This window comes from Nannospalax galili, unplaced genomic scaffold (genome assembly GCF_000622305.1).
Source record: "Nannospalax galili isolate Female #2095 unplaced genomic scaffold, S.galili_v1.0 scaffold84, whole genome shotgun sequence".
In the NCBI taxonomy this organism is placed as follows: domain Eukaryota; kingdom Metazoa; phylum Chordata; class Mammalia; order Rodentia; family Spalacidae; genus Nannospalax; species Nannospalax galili.
The window spans coordinates 879,693-900,983 of NW_008352272.1; the positions used below are offsets into that span (position 1 = coordinate 879,693).

At 44.6% G+C, this 21,291-nt stretch overlaps 1 protein-coding gene across 2 annotated transcripts in view; it reads right to left on the bottom strand.

Annotated features, from left to right (window-relative positions):
* Tnrc6a (trinucleotide repeat containing adaptor 6A) overlaps positions 1 to 21,291 on the bottom strand; it is a 208,528-nt gene that overhangs the window by 162,595 nt on the left and 24,642 nt on the right. For both annotated transcript variants that reach the window (XM_008849205.3, XM_008849202.2), the window contains exon 2: positions 2,147 to 2,272. In XM_008849205.3, coding sequence (XP_008847427.1) covers positions 2,147 to 2,226 — 80 coding nt within the window. In that variant the 5' untranslated portion in view covers positions 2,227 to 2,272. The remainder of the gene's footprint in view (positions 1 to 2,146; positions 2,273 to 21,291) is intronic.

Here is a 21,291-nt window from a genome sequence, read left to right on the forward strand (position 1 = left end):
TGGGACCTTGACTCTGGGGCAAAGGCACACTGTTTGGAAGTCAAATTGAACGAAATGTCAGTGGCAGTGTGTGATCCGGATTTTTTAATCCACGCCTCCCCCCAATTGCACTGCTGTCACTAATGGATGTGGTGGTGGATTGGAACGGACAGAAGCAGACTGTCCAGTCTAGAAGTGTGGCTAAAGATGTGGAAGACGGCACCAACCCCGAAGCCCTATGAGATAGGTAAGCCTCCGTGCAGAAGAATCTTGAGAAAGACTAGAAGCCAGGAACGTGGAAAAGGGAGAGGGCGGAGTGGAGACCCAACTCCAGAGAGGACGGGACTGAGAATGAATGGTGAGCGGAAGGGCAGGGCGGCAGGTTAGGGCTCCGTGCCTGCCCCATCAGGACTGCTAGGAAAACATCCTCCGAGCTTGCAGCGAGTACCTAGGTTAATTAATGAAAACAGACTCTCAGGAGCCACTGTTGTCATGGCAGCCATGAAGGGACTAGGAGCTGCGAGGGTTGCTTTTTCTCTCTTCCCTCCTGCCTCAGGGTGCACAGAAATGGGAGTTCCCTCATCCCACCTGCCTGTAGCCAGGCCACATAGCTGTCACAAACGGGTTGGATTCTGTCCTTATTCCCGGGGGGGACTTCAAGGTTCAGGTGCTCAATCCTTTATTATATTAGGTTTGACTGAGGATCCAGGCTTGGGCTCTTGTTATCAAGGTCCTGCCTTCTGCCCTAGTTCTAAAAGCTGTTTCTCTTCCTCTGCCTGGATCTTTATTTCACTGTGTTCTGTGGGATAGAATTTTCTCCTCCCAGAGGCTGGGAATGTTTCCTGAACCGGATCCCAATGACTATCACCTTGTTTACTGCCTGCTGCCTGCTACTTACACCCTGCCTGACAATCAGATTGATGACAGATGCTCTTAGACTTCCGTGGGGAGCAAGCCCACACCGTTAACAAAGCGCCTTGGTCCCTTGGTGTCTGGCTCTCCTTGCTTAAGGTGTTCTTTGTACATTCTGTTCTGACAGTCTTTCCCGGTGGGTTTGTTCCCAGGTGTCTCCTCCATCAGGAGAGCCAAAGTTAAAGACATCAATCAACTCAGGTAGATCCTCTGTGGTGAACACGTGGTTATTGCAGCTCATCAGGCCTAGGAAATCTTTCTCCAAGGGACCTAGTCAAACTCAACCTACAGTGTACTCCTTTCTAGATTTTACTTTAATAGTATTGAATTGTGTCATTTTTTTTCCCCTGAGCTTTCTCTCCTATTAATTTCTCCAAGAGAGTAGCTTCTCCAGCACTTTGCTCTGACTGACTTCCAGGAGGACGAGGAGATCTGTTTGTTTAGTTTTCCTGATACATTCCAAACGCCCAGAACAGCAGGTACCTAGTAGGATCTTGATAAATAATCACTGAATGAATAAAAAAATGATAATTCTGCCTCTTCAGAGACAGCAATATTATTACCAATGACCAAATCAGCGTTTACATATTAACACACAGGGCTTTCTTACTTGGAGTAGCCTAGAGGTGTTTAGGTTTCTGTTTTTTGTTTGTTTCCAATACTAGGCTTAAGAAATCCTTCATATGAACAAGTGAAAATATATGAAAACAGGGCCTCTTTTCCTTCCACTTTGATGGCTTCACTTCCTGTCTATCTTCCATCATCACTATTGACCAGCGTTAGCAGCCACTAACTGAGGCATGCCACACGATCCAGCAAACCCCTCCTGCCAACCATTCCCTTTAGTTTCCTTCAAGATCTCTAGGAAAGTCTCCTGGTAGGTCTCTCTGACCCCCTTTCCCTCTGACCTACCCCACACATCTTCCACAAAAGGCCGCTGCTTTTCTGACACTGTGAATTACACCGGGGAGAGCCAGGGTAGCAGACTGAAGAGAAGGTAAATCACTGCCAAGCTGTTTGAAGACAGACATGGTATTTGGCCAGAGATAAAGCACCTTCAGGAAGGAGTAGCTGCCAGGCAGACATGGGACACTGGCTTCTGTCCTAGGGTTCTAGGGGCTGAGTTTCAAACCTTTGATTTCAATTCCATTCAACTTATCAGGAGTATGAGTGGCTTCTTCTGGTTTCCCCAGTGACGACTCAGTCAGCTCCAGGCTATGCAGACAGACCCATGGCCCCCAGTGTGATACACTACCTGTTCCATTCCTCGGGCAGTGAGGTGTCTTGAGATCCAGGATACCTGGCTTCTAGGCCTGGCTCTGCCACTAGTTGCATGACTTTAGGCAAATCACATCACCTCTGTGGCCCTCAATGTCCACACCTAAGAAATGAAAGGATTATAGGTTAGTTATTCTCCACTATGTACTTTCCCCCCAACACAGCAGTGATGTGTTGCCCTACGATGAACAGGCACCCAAATATGAGTCCCTGATTCAACTTCGAATTTCATCCTTTTCTTCTTCATTCAAGAAACCCCATCATAATGAAAGGGAAGAATAAAGATGTACTTTCATTAATACTTTTTAAATGGTCTGGGGATGGAACATTTTCCTAGCGTGTCCTGGGTTTGGCCTTTAGCACTGGAAAAAAGTCTTCAAGCTTAGTATTTTGATTGCAGTTGAGTTATACTTAGTGAGAATTTAATTCTATAGTTGAGATCTGAGTGGGGGAGGGGAGAAGAGAGAAGAGATGGGACACTTTCAGGATGGAGTCTTTGGGAGTAGCTGGTCTGTATAATATGACAGCTGGTTCTGGGGGGGTCTCAGAGAAGACAGCTGGGTACAATGGATAAGACCTTGGGCTTTGGGATCAGATGGCTTAGTATAGGATCTTACCTAAGTCCACCTCTGAGCCTGTTTCCCCACACATTAAAAGGAGATGTTCAGAGGGCTGAAGAGATGACACAGCTGTTAGGTGCACTGGCTGCTCTTGCAGAAGACTGGGGTTCGGTTCCCAGCACCCACATGGCAGCTCACAACTGTCCTTAGCTCCAGTTGCAGGGGAGTCAGATGCCCTCTTCTGGCCTCCACACACACGGCATGTACATGTACACTTGCATACATATACTCACACACATTAAAAACATTTTTAAAGGAAGTTTTCATACCCTATGCTGGTTATGAGGACTTAGTGGAATGAGCAAGACATGGAAGCTACATCCCGAGTCCTCCTGTTGATTATGGTCTGTGCAAACCTCTCACACTGTGAAATATTTGCTAAGTGTAAACTTCTGCTTCTATTAGTTCCTTTTCCTATTACTGTGGTAAAATACTTTGATCAAAGCAACTAAAGGGAGAAAGTGTTTATTTTGGCTCACAGTATCACGTTACAGCACATCAAGGTGAGGAAGTCACAGAGGTAGGAGCCTGAGGAGGCTGGCCACATGGCAGCCACAGCTAAGAAGCAGAGACAGACAAACTAGTGCTCTGTGTGTTTTCTCCATCTGTACAGTCCAGGATCCCAGGCAGGGAATGCTGTGCCCACAGTGGGCAGGACTTCCCACCTCAACTAAGGAACTCAAGATAATCCCCTACAGGCAGACCTAGAGGCTTCTCCCAGAAGATTCTGGATTCTGTCAAGTTCTCAATGAACACTAACCATCACGGCCACGTATGATGACTACTCCTGTGATCCCAGCACTTGGGAGACAGAAGCAGGAGGATCAGAAGTTTAAGGTCAACCTTGGCTACGAGACCCTGATTCAAAAAACAAAATAAAACAACCAAAAACTCTAACCATCACAGCACCTGCCTGTAAACCAACGATGTCAGCTCATGCCCAGTCAAAGAAACACTACGCTGCAGGAAAACACTATTGTGTTATCGCAGTGCGGCTGTTTTCACAGCTAAGTTGGGTTCCATGAGGCTTCCCCCTGACCCTGGCTTACTCATGCCTATGCAAGATGCCCCTGAAGATCTTGGCTCACCTGGGTCACAGGTTTCATGAGTCTCTTTAACAAACTGCTCCTTTTGTGAACAAGGCCGATAGCTGCAGTGTCAGGTGATTTCTAAGGTCTTGCTGAGAATCAGGCTGCTGGCATACAGCCTTGTCTCACCCTGTCAGGTGTTCTTGCCCACACTGCTATCTAAGAGGAATGCCATACCAATAATTAGAACTGTCAAAATTCAAATCTACCTTTTAGCTGTTTTCGCCTTGAAAAAAGGCATACACTATCATTCCTCTCTGTTGTATCTGTAACAAAAAGTTCCTCTTTTAAAAAAATTATTTATTTAGTGTTATGGGTATTAGTGCATGACTGACACAGAATGCAAGTAGAGGCCAGGGTAAAACTTGTGACAGTCAGTTTTCACCTACCATGTAGGTCCTGGGGCTTGAACTCAGGTCATCAGACTGAACAGCAGATGTATTTGCCTGTTGAACCCCCTCGCTGCCCCCCAACGCCACCTTTGTATGTATGTATGTATGTATGTATGTTTGTATCTATCTATCTATCTATTTATTAAAAAAATTTTTTTTGGTCTTTTTGAGACAGGGTATCCCTGTAGCCCCAGCTGGCCTGGAATTCACTGTGTAGATCAGGCTGGCCTTGCTCTCATAGAGATTTGCTTGCCTCTGCCTCCTGAGTGCTGGGATTAAAGGCATTTGCCACCACAACCAGTTATTTATTTCTTTTCTTGAGACAAGTCTCACTATGTAGTTCTGTCTGGCCTATAACTCGCTGTGTAAACCAGACTGGCTTCAAACTCAGATCTGCCTACCTCTGCCTCCTGAGTGCTGAGATTAAAGGCACGCACCACCACAACTAGCACTCTCTCTCTTTTTAAACAGGATCTCACAATGTAGCCCAAACAACCTTCAAACTCTCAATCTCCCTACTTTAGTCTCCTAGGTCCTAGGCTGATAGATATGTACCTCCACACCCAGCTCAAAAATCTCTCTTAATCATTTTAATTATCTTTGAATTTGGCTGAATCCAACTCTTCCCAACCAGCCATCTTTCCTTAAATCATCCTTGACTGTCGCTTCTCTCAACTCTGCTGAACTGTTAGCTACATGTGGGTAGAGTTTGTGTCCAATTCTGTTACTACTGCCAAGAAAGTGATGGGGTAGGGGGTGGAGCGATGGCTCAGTGGTTAAGAGCACCAACTGCTCTTGCAGAGGACCTGAGTTCACATCCCAGCATCCACATAGAGGCTAACAACTATTTGTAACTCCAGTCCCAGGGTATTCAGCACCCTCTTCTGGGCCTCCATGGACATTGCATGACACAGGTGCACTTACATACATGCAAGCAATACACTCATAATTATAAAATAATTTTAGGGGCTGGAGGGATGGCTCAGTGGTTAAGAACACTGGCTGTTCTTCCAGAAGACCTGGGTTCGAATCCCAGCACCCACATGGCAGCTAACAACTGTCCATAACTCCAGTTCCAGGAGATCCGACAGCCTCTTCTGTCCTCCACAGGCACTGCATGACACAGGTGCACTTACTTACATGCAGACAATACACACATACACATAAAATGAAAAATAATATTAAAAATAAAATAAAATAATTAAAATTTTTTTAAGGACAGTGATTTGGGCTCAGTGTGGTAGTACACGCCTGTAATCCCAGAACTGAAGAGGCTGAGGCAGGGAAATCTTGAATTACAGGCGTGGTGGCGCACACCTTTGATCTCAGCACTCAGGAGGCAGAGGCAGGTGGTTCTCTGGGAGATCAAGTCCAGCCTGGTCTACATAGTGAGACCCTGTCTCAGTAAAACCAAACCAAACAACAACAACAAAATAAAAATAAAAGATTGACTGCAGAAATCAGTGAATGAAACTAGTCTTGTCTGCTGATTTCCTTGCAGAATGAAAACACACTTTGGTCTTTCTTGTTTCATAAGATAAATGCTCACACGAACACTACTAAAAATGAAGGGCTGTGGCTGGAGAGATAGCTCAGTAATTAAGAGCACTGGCTGCGCTTGCAGAGGACCTGGGTTCAGTTCCCAGCACCCACATGATGGCTGACAACCACCCCAAACTGCAGTTCCAGGGGTTCAGATGCCCCTGTTTTCTGGCCTCTGTGGGTACCAGGAACGCATGTGGCATACTTACATACAAGCAAGCAAAACACTGTTATACATAAACAATAAAAATAGATAAAAAGTTTAAAAAACAAAAGGGCTGGGGATATAGCTCAGTTCTTAGAACATGCTTGCCAAATATACAAGGAGTCCTGGGTTCAGTCCCCAGTACCACATAAACTGGGTGTGGTGGCACACTCTGGTAATTTCAGGTCTTGGAAGAAAGAGGCAGGAGGATCAGAAGTTCAAGATTATCCTCTACTATATAGTAAGTTTGAGGCCAGTCGGTTATGTGAGAACCTGTCTCATAAAAAGAAAACACTAAAAAACCCTCATGTTCTCTTTTAACATTTGAAGTGAAAATGTTCAAAATATGTGTTAGTATTTTGTCTGTCTGTCTGTCTTCCTTCCTTCCTTTTTCTGGAGGCTTCCTTCATCCTAGGCTGGGGATGGAGTCTAGCACCTCACACAGGCTGGGCAAACGCTGTCCCTGGGCCAGCATTCCCTTTACAGAGCCTCACAGAGGGTTTCCTTTCAAACCTCTGCAGTCTGGCATCCCTGCCTCTGCCCCTGTGACTGGCTTCCAGTAACACCGGCAGGATCCTGCAGGCTGCCAAACTTGGTAGACAGTTTCTGTCCTTTTATTTGCTTTCCTAATTCTGAATGCTAAAGCCATCTGAACTCTGCTAGGTGGCTCTGTCCTTATAGAAGCATAGGGGAGACAAAAGATTTTTTAGAAAATATTTTATTATTTTTATTTTATGTGTATGCATGTATTGCCTGCATGTAGGTAAGTGCACCCATGTTGTGCAATGTCTGCAGAGGACAGAAGAGACTGTTGGATCCCTTGGAGCTGGAGTTACAGACAGTTGTTAACTGCCATGTGGGTGCTGGGATTTGAACCCGGGTCTTCTGCAAGAATAACCAGTGTTCTTAACCGCTGAGCCATGTCTCCAGTCCGAAAAGATTTTTTTAAAAAAACAAAGGAATCACACCCAAAATAGTGAATGTTTCAGTTTTCCTAAAATGACCAGCTCAAAGAAGACAAATACAATAGCATTTAAGATTACAGAGACTCAGCCGGGGTGTGGTGGCGCACGCCTGTAGTCCCAGCACTTGGGAGGTGGGGGGGGGGACACACCTGCCATCCCAGCACCTCAGAGGCTCAGGTGGGAGGAGCCCCAGTACTGAGCTATATAGCAAGACCTTGTCTTAAGGAATGCAGTGCTGGCATGTGGTACAGTGGTACAGTGCTTGCCTAACATAAGCAAGACCCTACATTCTATTCCCTGCACAAGTGGAGAAAAAGATTCCAAAGACTCAGTTGCTTTTACATTGAGTTGAATTTTTATTTATTTCATACATAAAATCATCTTTATACCCCTTTCCCCTTTGGCACCCTCCCATAGCCCCCTCCCCCACTGGAGTTCATACATTCTGTCATTTGTGTTAAGGCCTATCATGTAAAGTTAGTGTCCCCAGATGTCCCTCAGTGCAAGTTCATCCACAAGGATCTAGTCAGCCTGTCTAGAATCCTTCCCTTTAAGAAGGTCAGCTCTTCCTCACCCAGCAGTAATCAGCTGCCAATAATTCTTCAGCTAAGACTGGGGCCTGCTGTCCATTTCCACAGGTCTGTGCTGGGTCTTTGTCTGCTTGAGTTTGCATGGGTCTTGTGCATGCTGACACCATTGCTGTAGGTTCGTATGAGAAGAGTCCCAGGAACTTGTAGGACTCTATTTCCATATGGTCATATGCACCTCCTCCCTGGTTCTTACAAACTTTCTGTCCCCTCTTCTGCAATGGTCCCTGAGCTCTGGGTGGGTGGAGTTTAATACAGGAGTCCCGTCCAAGGACCCACACTCTGCAGACTCTTATTCTCTGCATTTTGGCCATTTGTGACCTTTTGTGTTCCTGGCCCTGTGTTGCATGGGGGAGCTTCATTGATAAGAGCTGAAAGATGCATTAGTGTTCCCTTCATCCTTTGTTCTATGTTCCATGAGAATTAGGTGTAGAGGTTGCATCCTAGATGTGCCACTTATATGCTTGGGCAATTCACAGAGAAACTCTGTGTGTGACCAGTTGTGGAACTCTGTAATTATCTCTGTCTCTTGAAAAAGAAGCTTCTTTGATGGATGGTGACAGGGATACTTGTCTGTAAACTGAAGGATCCATATTTTGCACATAGTAAGAAATTACATTTGTCTAGGGATGTGACAGCCTTGGGGTTTTCTCTAAGGTCTATGACTTCTTCAGCTGTGTGTATTTGGCTAGGTTTACAGTACCACACATGAGTTTCCTCACATTGAGCAGCTTTAAGTCCAATTACTAACTGTTGATTACCCCCAAGATAAAAGTGTCACTACTGTAGCAATGTCTTTTGCTGTCCTGGTCACTGATGTGGGTTTTAGGCCTTGAAGTTAGGGTTGGATCATTGATTGATGTTTTCCCTCACCAGCTGGCCCAGTGCTCTCCAAAGCTGTGAGAGCTGCCTTCAGGGGAGGGGGCTTCCAGGTCAGTTCCAGCCCCGGCTCCAAATCCTGTGTCCAAAGAATGTCCTGTCTTCATCAATAGGGTCTCGCCATCAAGTTCTGGGAGACAATCAAGGACTACGGCAATAGCCTGTGTAATTTGGGGAGTTTCTTGGAGTACCCTGGCCAGCAACTCAAAGGAAGGTTTCTCCTGTCTGGGACTGTTTCTTGTTATGTAGCCGTCAGCTATATTCATGGACTCATGTAGAGATATTGTATATGTAATTTTTCAGTAGGTTTTTGGACTAATAGGATGCCCTGTGGTGTTTTTTTTTTTTTAATACTAGCTAGGAACTGTTTATCTCCCCTCTCTCTCTCCCTGTCTTTTCCTTGCTCCCTGCCCTCCCCATTTAAAGTGTCTCCATTTTCCCATTTCTCCCTTGATAACTTCTGTCTGCTGTGGTCCCACCTCTTTTGAGCTCCTTCTTCCCCTTTATTCCCACAGTTCTTTGTAGAACCCTCCTTCTCCCCCTCCCCTTTAACTACCCCCGTTTTACACATTTCTCCCTTAGTAACACCTGTCTCCTACCATCTCTCTCAAGTTCCTTCCCTTTACCTCCATGCATGGTTCCCTTCCATTTTCCTCATTCCTGCAGTTCCATCAGGATATATACTCACATACAAGGATTTGGTGCTAGGATCCACAAATGAGGGAGAACATACGTCATTTGTTTTTCTGAGTCTGTTACTTCACTTAGTATAACAGTTTCTAGATCCATCCGTTTACCTGCAAATTTCATGATTTTATCTTTCTTTACTGCTGAATAGAATTCCATGGTGTGAATATACCACATTTTTGTTAACCACTCATCAGTTGAGGGACACCTAGGTTGCTTCCATCTCTTAGCTATTGTGAAAAGAGCAGCAACAAACATGGATGTACAAGTGTCTCTGCAATAGGATGAGTTCTTTGGGTATATGCCAAGGAGTGGCATAACTGGGTAAAATGGTAGGTTCATTTGTAGTTTTTAAAGAGTTCTCCACAGCGCTTTCCAAAGAGGTTGCACGAGTTTGCAATCCCACCAGCAGTGAATGAGCATTCCCCTTTCCCCACATCCTCACTAGCACTTGGTATCATTTGTTGTCTTGATCTTAATTAGCCAGTCCGGCTGGGGTAAGATGAAATCTTAAGGTGGTTTTAATTTGCATTTCCCTAATTACCAACGATGTCGAACACTTTTTAAGATGCTTTTTAGCCATCTTTATTTCCTTTGAGAACGCGGTTTAGCTCTTTAGCTCATCTTTTAATTGGATCTTTTGTTTTCTTGATTCGTTTTTTTTGAGTTCTTTGTATATTCTGGATGTTAAACCTCTGTCGGATGTGTCGCTGGTGAAGACTTTCTTCCATTCTGTGGGTTTTCTCTTCACTTTCTTGATTGTTTCTTTTGCTGTACAGAAGCTTTTTAGTTTAATGAGGTCCCACTTGTTGATTCTTGACCTTAATGCCTCAGCAACTTCTGCCTGATTTAGAAAGTCCTCTCCTACACCTCTATCTTGTCGGTTACTGCCAATGTTTTCTTCTTATAGTTTCAGAGTTTTGCGTTTCACATTGAGGTCTTTGATTCATTTGGAGTTTTAATATTATTTTTAAATATTTATTCTTATTTATGTATACATGTATGTGTATGCCATGTGTGTGTAGGTGCCCATGGAGGCCAGAAGAGGGCTTCAGATCTCATGGAATTGCAAGCAGTTGAGAGTCACCCAATGTAGGTGTTGGGAACTGAACTTGGTTCCTTTGGGGGAACAACAGGCATTATAAGAGGTATAGAGGATACACAAAAGAAGCTCGCAGATTTCAGAGTACCTCCTCCCTAGCAATAGGCCAGCTAATATTGAATAAGAAGAACCCTATTGATATATGATATGCATATAGAAAGGCACCCACCATCAATCTTCAGTTTGGTGAGTTTTCTTTTTTTTTAAATTTATTATTTTTATTTTATGTGTATGAGTGTATCGCCTGCAGGTAGGTAGGTGCACCCATGTTGTACAGTGACCAAGGTGGTCAGAAGAGGGCGTTGGATAACCTGGAACTGGAGTTATGGATGGTTGTTAGCCACTATATGGTGCTGGGACTCGAACCCAGATCCTCTGCAAGAGTGGTTAGTGCTCTTAACTGCTGAGTCATTTCTCCAGCCCCTAGTTTGGTGAGTTTTCACAAACAGCACATACTGTTTATTAGTGGCCCCTGGATGAAGAAACAGTATGAGCAACCTCCCAGAACCCCTTCTGGGGCTCCCCTCAAAGCTAAGTGCTGGCCTGACAAGCATAACACAGATGAACACCACTACTTCTGAACTCTATGCTTGGAATCACAGCATGTACTCTTGGTGCTTCCTTCTTCAGAGCAGCACACCAGTAAATGTGTGTACAATGGTGTGTGGCTCACTCGTTCTTGTTGCGGGAGAACCCTCTCTGCCTCCCCACCTGGCGGTTTCCTTTCCACAGTAATTCTTCTCTCCTTCAGGATCATGTCCCTCTCTTTGGTCTTCTAAAAATATGTATTACTTATTTAATCATTTTTGGTGTATGTGTGTGTGTGTGGTGCATGCATGTGTGTGGATGTACACACCCATGAGCACACATATGGAGGCCAGAGGAGGACATTGGATGTCTTCCTCTTTTACCTTTCACCTTATCCCTTTAAGATAGGGTCCCTCCACTACGCAGTGGTTGCAGGACATAGAGAAATCCATCTGGAACTGACTAGGATACTTCCTCTCTGCTAGCTAGCTTTCATAGTATCACAGATGCTATGCAGGCCACTGGAAGGTGGGGGAGGCACTGATGGTCTTACTCCAGCAAGGTACCCTGCGTGCCGCAATACCAACGTGCCAGGCAGTATGTGTGCATTGCTACAATAGTGACGTGAAGGTTATGGAGGTAGCCAACAACTTTCTGATTGGATTTGAGGCTTGTTCCACAGGAGAGAATTCATGACTGATACTGTATACATGGCCAAAAGCCCATGGATAAGGAGGTCATAGGCCCAAGGGGAAACTTACTACTATTGTTTTGCTAAATGCTCATGTTTGTCAAACTGCTTTCTAAATATTTATGTTTACATCCATAGAGTAGTGAACTGCCAGCTTCTTTTTGCAGTGAGCAGAGGTAAATGCAGACTCATAACTGGTCAAAGAGCTGAGCATAAGTACCTGTTGAACGCTCAGCCTTAATGAGGCATCTATACCATGGCTCACTCAAGGCTTGGGGAGCATCATGGAAGAGGGGTCAGAAAGAATGTAAGAGCTGGAGGATGGGGAGGAGTGTTGTGAGATGCCGTGCTCTGAACGTGACTGTGGAACTCATGAGCTCACAGTGGCTGGGGTTACCTCCACAAGACCTGCACATATCAGGCCAGCTAACATTCCAGCATGGATGGGAGAGGGGCTTGTCAGGCCCCACCAGTAGCCGCTGACCTCTGGGGAAGGGGGAGTCAATGTTCTTTAGCAGTGAGGCTGCTGGTAGGCTGCCCATGATCCAGTGGATGGCCGCAAACCCGTGCACATGCAGACAGCAATGACTGGACTCAGTGAGTCATAAAAAGAATAAAACGTACGTGAAGGTGGAAGGGTAATGTGACAGAAGCTCTGGGGAAGTAGGAGGAAGAGGCGATGCATATCAAGATACATTGTGTTCATGCATAATATCAAAATTTTAAAAAATATTTTTGTTTACTTTTGTTTTTATTTTTGACAGGTTCTCTTGTAGCCCCAGCCCACCTGGAACTCACTGACTCACTGTGTAGACCAGGCTGGCCTTGATCTCACAGAGATCTGCCTGCCTCTGCTTCCTGAGTGCTGGGATTAAAGGCATGCACTACCATGCCTTAAATTAAAAAGTATTAAAAAATATTTTTAACAAAAAGACAGGGTCTCTCACTGAGCTGGAAGCTTACTGTTATGGTTAGGCTGGCTGGCCAGCAAGCTCCTGGATACACCTGTCTCTGGCAGGAGGCACTAACCTAATGTGGAGCCGTGACATCCATGCCATGCTAAAAAGAACAGTGTGAAAATCTGACATAAAATGTTTGCAAATGTGGAGCTAGAGAGATGGCTCAGCAAGTCAAGAGTACATACTGTCCTTGTAGAGATCTGAGTTCAGCTCCCAGCCACTAGAACCAGTGGCTTTGCTACTGCCTGTAACTCTAGATCCAGGGGATCTGATAGCCTCTTCTGTCCTCCAGGGGCACCTGCGTGCACATGCACAAACATACACTTAACCCACACACATACGCATAATTAAAATTTTTTTCAAATAGAAAAAAATGCATGAAATAATTTTGAAAAAATGTTTGCAAATACATTTAAAAATCTTATGAAAATTGAAAAAGGGTCAGAAATATTTGCTAAAAGGGGACATCCCTATTACTATTACTACTACTATTATAAATTTGGGGGGCTGAAGAGACAGCTGAGCAGTTAAGAGCACTATCTATTCTTACAGAGGACCTGGGTTCAGTTTCTAAAACCCACATGGGGCTAGCTACCACCTGTAACTCCAGTCCCAGGGGATCCAATGCCCAATGTGACCTCTGCTGGTGTTGCTTGACATGTGTGCACTTACATACATGCAGGCAAAACACCCATAGACATAAAATAAAAAAAAAATAAAAATTTGGATGTGATGGGAGGGTGCTGGAGAGATGGCTCAGAGGTTAAGGACACTGGCTGTTCTTGCTGAAGACCTGAGTTCAAATCCCAGCACCCACATGGCAGCTAACAACTGTCTGTAACTCCAGTTCCAGAGGATCTGAAGGCCTCTTCTATCCTCTGCTGGCATAGCACGACATGGGTGCACTTACCTACATGCAGGCAATACATGCATAAACATAAAATAAGATAAAAACAAAGAAAGTATTTTTTTAAAAAGCATGATGGCTAAGCTTGACTGACAGAACAAACATTCATCGACTAAACCCTTTCAAATTAAGGAATAGGGCCGGCGAGATGGCTCAGGGGGTGAAGGCATTTGCTCTGCCAAGGCTGATGGCTTGAGTTTGATCTTGGGAACTCACACGGTAGGAGCGAACCAACTCCTGCGAGTTGCCCTCTGATCTCCATATGCACCCTGTGGTACATGTGTTCCCCCCACACACAAAACAAATAAATGTAACATATTTTTTAAAGTAAGGAATGTTACAATTAGGTAAAATATACACTAGAACTTATACAAACAGTTCAATATTTATGGACTGAGATTAAAAATTTCGCAAAATTACAAATTTAGGGATGGGAATACTTGCCTTGCATGTGTGATAGCCTGGGTTCTATGGCCACTACCACACACAATAATTCTAACAATAAAACCATGAATTTAAAATGTGTACCTGATTTATAACTGACGTCCAAATATTCCTTGAATGAATGAATAAAAAGATATGAACACAGAGCACCAGCCTGATGGGTTAGATAAGGAAAATGACATTACTTTACTAATAAATGCTGAAAAGGCGATTAAAAAAGAACCCAGCATCCATCCTTGGCAGGTGGTAAAGAAAAAGGGTCCTATCGATCGATGCTTTGCAAATCACTGCAATCTGGCTTCTGCTGGCACCATGCCATGGAAACTGCTTTCCCCAAGGCGATCCATGCCCTACATAGCGCCAAATCCAATGCACTTGGATGGGTACCAACAAAGATGCAACGAGTTAAGAGATGGATGATAGGAGAATGTTGGATTCTCAGTCAACATCATCCTTAACAATGCAGCATCACAATTGTCTTAGGTTTTAAAAACCTGAAAGAAAACCAGGTCGGAAGTTTCTAGTGTTGTCCAATGCTGCTTCTGGAAGTGCAAGAGAAACAAAACAAAAGCCATGGAAACAAAATGCAAAGAGCTCCTGGTAATAAAGAGATGAAAATTATCTTCCCTTGCTGAACACCTAGGAAAATCATTCCCAAACTATCAGAAACCAGAGAGTTCTGACATTTACAAGATCAACGCATGAAGAAGGTTCCCCGATGAGCATATGTGACATCTGTGGAATGATGGCGCTGGGACATTAAGAAAATATAGACGGCCAGGCGTGGTGGAGCACACCAGTAATGCCAGCATTTAGCAGGTGGAGGCATAAGGATTAGTTAAGCCTGGGATATATGACCCACTGTCTTAAAATGTTATTAAAAGGGAAGGTTTGACAGGGAATGCAGCTCAGTGACTGACAGGGTACAATACAGTGATAAGGAATGCAGCAGACTGATGATGCACTTGCCTAGCATGCAAAGTGTCTTGGTCCCCAGCACCACAAAACAAAACAAAATTAAAATAGAAATCTAAGAATAAAAAAATCAAACAGCCAGGCGTGGTGGTGTGCACTTCTAACCAGCACTCGGGAGGCTGAGGCTGGAGGATCTCAAGATCAAGGCTAGTCACAGTTACATAGTGAGACCCTGTCTCGCAGGACAAGAAGAGTAAATCAATCTAGATGAAAGACTCAAAATTCCAACATTGTAAATTAAGAAAGAAAATCCTGTGTGGAGAATAAGACTTTTTTCCAACCCAGTAGAACTGAACTGTAAATTGTCATTAAATGACAACAAAGCCACAGCCTCAAAATCTTTATTTTTAAAGTATTTTTAAATTTATCATATTTATGCATATGAGCGTACTGCCTGCATATATGTAAGTGCACCTGTGTCATGCAGTGCCCGAAGAAGTCAGAAGAAGGCGCTGGATCCCCTGGAACTGAACTGGAGTTAGGACACTTGTCAGCCACCATCTAAGTGCTGGGAATTGAACCCAGGTCCTCTGCAAGAGCAGTCAGTGCTCTTAACCACTGAGCCATCTCTCCAGCTCCTGGCTCAATATCTTCTAAAGATAGGTCAACTGCTTAATGATGAGATAGGGTCAAGGCTGTGAAGGAGGGAGCTGATACTGTCCCACCCAGAAGGCAGATGACAATTCCTTCCCTGCAGCCTATCCTTTCCAGTAGAAGTTCCTGAATTTATAACCTCTGCAGGGTGATAATAGCCATGCTTTCTTAGTAAGTGATAGACTTGCTGGGGATGGTGACATGTGGCTTTAATTCCAGTACTCCGGAGGCAGAGGCAGGATCTCTGTGAGTTCAAGGCCAGCCTGGTCTACATAGTGAGTTTTAGGCCAGCTGAGGCTAAATGGAGACCCTCCCTGTCTCAAAAAGACCCCTCCCACAAAAAAGACTTTACAAACACAGAAAAGTGTAAAAACAAAAAATGAGAGACTGACAGATAAGTCATACCCATAGTTTTAAATTAATGCTTTCATGTTAGGCTTGGCAGTGTATTTCCATAGTTCTTGTGATAATTTCTGGGCTTCCATATCATTTAAGAGAGTGCTGTGGAATACTTAGGAGAATCCTCTATATTCACTGAACATTTATTTTGAAATTTTTGATCCAGTTAGTGCACTGTTTGGGGCACTAAGATTATAATGATTTGTGTGTGTGTGTGTGTGTGTGTGTGTGTGTGTGTGTGTGTGGTCACTTTGAGACAGGGTCTCTCTGTAGCCCCAGCTGGCCTGGAACTCACTTTGTAGACCAGGCTGGCCTTGAACTCACAGAGATCTGCCTGCCTCTGCCTTTGGAGTTCTGGGACTAAAGGGGTGTACCACCACGCCCAGTGAATATACTGATTTTTTTTTTTTTTTTTTTGGTCTTTTTGAGACAGGGTCTCCCTGTAGCCCCAGCTGTCCTGGAACTCACTATGCAGACCAGGCTGGCCTTGAACTCAGAGATCAGCCTGCCTCTGCCTCCCGAGTATTGGGATTAAAGCCACCACGCCTGGCTGAATATACTGATTTTTAAAAAAGATGAAGGGGCTGGAGAGATGGCTCATGGTTAAGAGCATTGGATGCTCTTGCAGAGGACCTGGGTTTGGTTTCCAGGACCCACATAGAGGCTAATAACCATCCCTAACTCCAGTTTCAGGGGATCTGATGTCCACTTCTGACCTCCCCCAGCACTTCATACATGTGCTGCACTTGCATATGCACACGAAAAACACTCAAACACATAAAATAAAAGCAAAAGAAAAAGGTTTTAAAGATAAAGTTTATGTCTTAGTGGAGTTTCAGCCTTAGCGGCAGGGAGGGACGAGGTGGCAGAAAGCAAGCAGCGCACAAACACAACCAGCATGCTCTTTTACTTTCTGCAGTTCTTGCATGGAACCAAAGGTCTTGTGCATGCTAAGCAGGTGCTCTCCCGCTGAGCTACAATCCTAACCCTCTAGTATGATTCTTTTGGAGGAAAAAAAAAAGTTTCAGGGGGCTGGGAACACATCAATCAGAAAAGTGCTTGCCATGCAAGCTTGATGGCCAGAGTTCAGATCTCTAGCACCCATGTAAAACTCAGGTATGGTGGTATGCTCCTGTGACCCTTTCACAAGTAAAGGCAGGGACAGGCAAAGGCCAGCCTGGTCTACATAGTGAGTTCCAGGACAGCGGGGGCTACAAGGAGACCCTGTCTCAAAAAAAGATTTAAAAAGAGTTGGTATCATAAGAAAATAAACCTGGTTGCAGCGATAAGATGTAAAGACGGGTGTAGTCTAGATTGAGGACCTCTCAGGGGGATGAGATTTGAGCCTACATCTAAAAGAAAAAACCATGAGCAAACAAAGCAGTTTGTGCATGGGGAATAATAAGAGATTGTAAGGACTTTAGGCTCAAGAGTCAGCTGTGGACTGGGTATAGCTCAGTGGCAGAATGCTTACCTAGCATGTGCAAGGCTCTAAGCTCAGTAAGAAAAAGTGGTCAGGCAGCCACTGTGGCCAGGCCGTAGTGAATGAGGGGAACAGATCAGAAAATGGAGCAGGTGTCAAGTCTTGTCGGATCTTATAGACCATGTTGAAGAGTCTGGATTTTATTTTTTCACTTATTTATTTATGTTTACATTTATTTATTCATTTGTTGTGTGTGTGTTTCACACACATACCAAGGCACAGAGGACAGCTTGTAGGAGTCAGTTCTCTCCTTCCAGCATATGGGTCCTGGGGATCAAACTCAGGTCATCAGGTTTGGCAGCAAGTGCCTTCACTGACGGAGCTATCTGACCAGTCCCTGAATTTTATCTTTAATGTGAAATCACTGGAAGATTTTGGAGCAGAGTTCTCACGTGATTTATGATCGTAGGTGACTGTGGGGTTATTGCAAGATTAGCAGTCTGTGGTGAGGAGGTGCACAAGCAGAGGAGAGCTTAAACAGTCCAGGTGAAAACAGAGATCGGTGCTTGGTCAGGAGATGAGTTTGGTTTGTTTTTATAGTCATGGTCTCTCTATATAGCCCAGCCTGGCCTTAAACTCTTACTCCTCCTGCCTCAGCCTGCCCATTATTGGCATTACAAGTATGTATTACTACTTTGGGAGCTTCTGGAAAGTTTAGGCAGTAGGGTTGGTGGGGGGAGCAGATTCTAGAGTGCATTTTATCCCTGGCTGCTTCCTATCTCTCTGCTTCCTGTCTACCATGAGGTGAACAGCTCTCCTTTGCAACACATTCCTGCTACCATGATGCTCTGGCCAAGCACATGGGAGCGAAAACCATGGTCTGACCCTTCCAAAACCAGGAGACAAACCAAATCTTTCCCCCGTAAGTCGTTCTGTAAGGTTGCTATTTGATTGCAGCAACACAAAAGTACATGATACAGTGATGTGGGATGTGGGAAAACAGGGATTCCAGAATTTGTAGGTACGGAAGCAAAACACTTGGGAGGGTGGTAATGGAATCTCTTGAGTTAGGAAAGAATATGAATGAAAAGGCGAGAAAGGTAAAGGTTTGCTGAGGGTAAATCGAGAATTCTGGGTTGGGCCTGTAAAACTTGGGGTGCCTCTGAAACAAGCAGGTGCTGATGAGGGGTAAGCTAGAAGTATCACCAGCTTGTAGCTGATATTAACAGACATAAGACTTTGACCAGGGAAGGACCTAAGTGTTGTGGAATTGACGTCTGAGGACAGACCCCTGGGATGTTCTGGTATTTATGGTAACTGGGGAGAGGAGTGGAAACAAACAGGACTGAGAAGGCATAGGAAGCAAACCCAGAGTGGAGGAGCCTGGGAAGAATGGGACTGACCGAGTCAAATGCAACTGAATGGCACCAAGATTTGGCCATTGGATGAGTGAATGGAAGGTCTGAGGTGACCTTTGCCAGTAGGATTACACAGGATTGTGAAAATGTGATTGTAGGGTGAGCAGCTGTAGGCTTCAGCGCAAATGTACAGTTGCAGGTTTACACTCCCTGTGTCTGACTATTAATGTTATCAAGCAAGCAAACTGGAAGACCATACAGCTGCTGTCTTCCTACCTTCACAAATGAGTGTTTACCATACATATTGGAAAGCAGGGTTCAAATTTGTAATTCTCCAGCTCCACGAGTTCCTCACCAGAGTGGACTGATGTAGGGAAGGCTGGTCCCCAACCTTCTTCTTTTCTTCCCCCGTTTCATTTAAAATGCACCCACCCACACTTCCTCAACTACCAGCTCAGCAAAATGGCCATCTCTTAGGTACAGAGATATATAGACTGTAGCCATTGGGGATGGAGGACAGTTGTCTCACAGGTCCTGAGAGACTCGGGACCATTTAAACAGGGAATTAGAATCCCAGACAGCCCGAGAGAGGTCTGGAGATGGAGAAGCTCTGAATAGCCTTGTTTGTTTGACCCTGTGTATCCCTTGCCTCACGGGAAGCACAGCTGGAGGGTAGACAACAGGGGGCCCTCTAGAGCAAGCTTTGTTTGTTTTGAAATAGGATCTTAGGTTGCTCAGGCTGGCCTCAAATTTATGAGTGGAATGGCCTTATGAGGGCTGGGATTACAGGCGAGCACCACCATGCCCAGCTGCTATGTATTTTTAAAGGCAGAATTTCTGGGCACTGATGGAAGCCATCCACAGAGGGGAAGAGCTGAAGAGAAGAGAGATGATGTTAGGAGTAAGGCAGAGGGAGAGGATGTGATCTAAGGCTTAAGAGGAGGCTTAGCCTGTGTTTAATTGTCCATAAAGGGAAAGCAGATGAGATGGCCCAGATGTAGGTAAGCTGGTAGCTCTGGCAGCGAGGAGAAAAAAAAAAAAACAAAAACGCATAGTTTCCTAATTGCTTCTAATAGTCACAATTGGATGCTGAGTGAGAAGCACAGAAAGATAAGTTATGGAAACTTGTCTGAGACACTTAACAAGTAAGGATAAAAATACTTTTGGGCCGGGCGTGGTGGCCCACGCCTGTAGTCCCAGCACTTGGGATACAGAGGCAGGTGGATCTCTGTGAGTTCAAGGCCAGACTGGTCTACATAGTGAGTTCCAGGACAGCTGGGGCTACAGGGAGACCCTGCTTCAAAAAGAAAAATAAAAAAACTTTTGGGCTGGCAAAATGGCTGAGCTTTAGTGGACTGCCAACAAGCCTACTGACTGGAATTCAATCCCTGGAACCCACATGGGTTCCAGAAGATTAAATCTTCCAAGTTATCTTCGGACCGCCATAAGCACACCATGACACATGTATTCACAACACACACACAGACACACACACACAGTAAATAAAGTTTTTTAAAAATAAAACTTTAGGGTTGGAAAGATGGCTCAGAAATTAAGAGCACTGGCTGCTCTTGCAGAAGATCCGGATTTTATTCCCAGCACCCACATAGTGGCTAACACCCATTCATAACTCCAGTTCCAGGGGCTCTGTCGCCCTCTTCTGACTTCCTGGAGCATTGCATAACACGGTACACTTACATACATGCAGGCAATACACTCAAACTCATAAAATAAAAATAATAAATAACGAACTTTTTTAAAAGGCTACTGAGGGCCACCATCTTTGTCCTCCAAAGCTAATACTTATATGGGGAGAATGTACAAGGGAATACATGAAGGTGATGCAACATTAGACAGCAGCTCTAAAGCAGGAACAGTCTACATCTCTCCTCCTGCTGTCCTCAGCTGCCCAGGTACAGAAGGTAGCGTTAAGAGAATGTGATTGAGGGGCCAGACAGATGGCTCAGTGGTTAAGAGCACTGACTGCTCTTGCAGAGGACCCAGGTTTGATTCCCAGCACCCACATGGCAGCTATGAACCATCCTTAACTCCAGCTCCAGGAGAATCCAAAGCCCTCTTCTGACCTCTGCGGCATTGCATGACATGGGTGCACTCACATACATGCAGGCAATATACTCATACACATAAAATAAAAATAATAAAATATTTTTAAAAATTAAAAAAAAGAGGATTTGATTGATATGAGATTTGGGGCCCAGCATGGTAGCACACCTCTAATCCTAGTGCTTAAGAGGCTAACATGGGGGGACTCTGAGTATGAGACCAGCCTGGACTCAATACCAAGCTCAGGCCAGATTGAGCTAGAGGGCAAGACCCCTGTCTCAAGGCAACAAAGACTTAAATATTTGCAGCTTTAATTAAAAATATTTAAGAGAATTTGCTGGGTGTTGTGGCACATGCCTTTAATCCCAGCACTCTGAAGGCAGAGGCAGGTGGATGTCTGTGAGTTCAAGGCCAGTCTGGTCTACATAGTGAGTTCCAGGACAGCGGGAGCTACAGGGAGGCCCTGTCTCAAAAAGGCCAAAAAAAAAATATATTTAAAAGAATTTGATTGATTTAGACTAAAACTGAATGCTTTAAAACTTCCAGATTACTAATTTATGGACTTTTTTAAGTTTATAAATCATGTCTGCGCTGGATAGCTTTAGTGTCAACTTGACACACCTGGATTGAGGGAGCCTCAATTGGGGAATTGCCTCTATTGGACTGGCCTGTGGCCATGTCTGAGGGGCATCTTCTTGATGAGTGATGTGGGA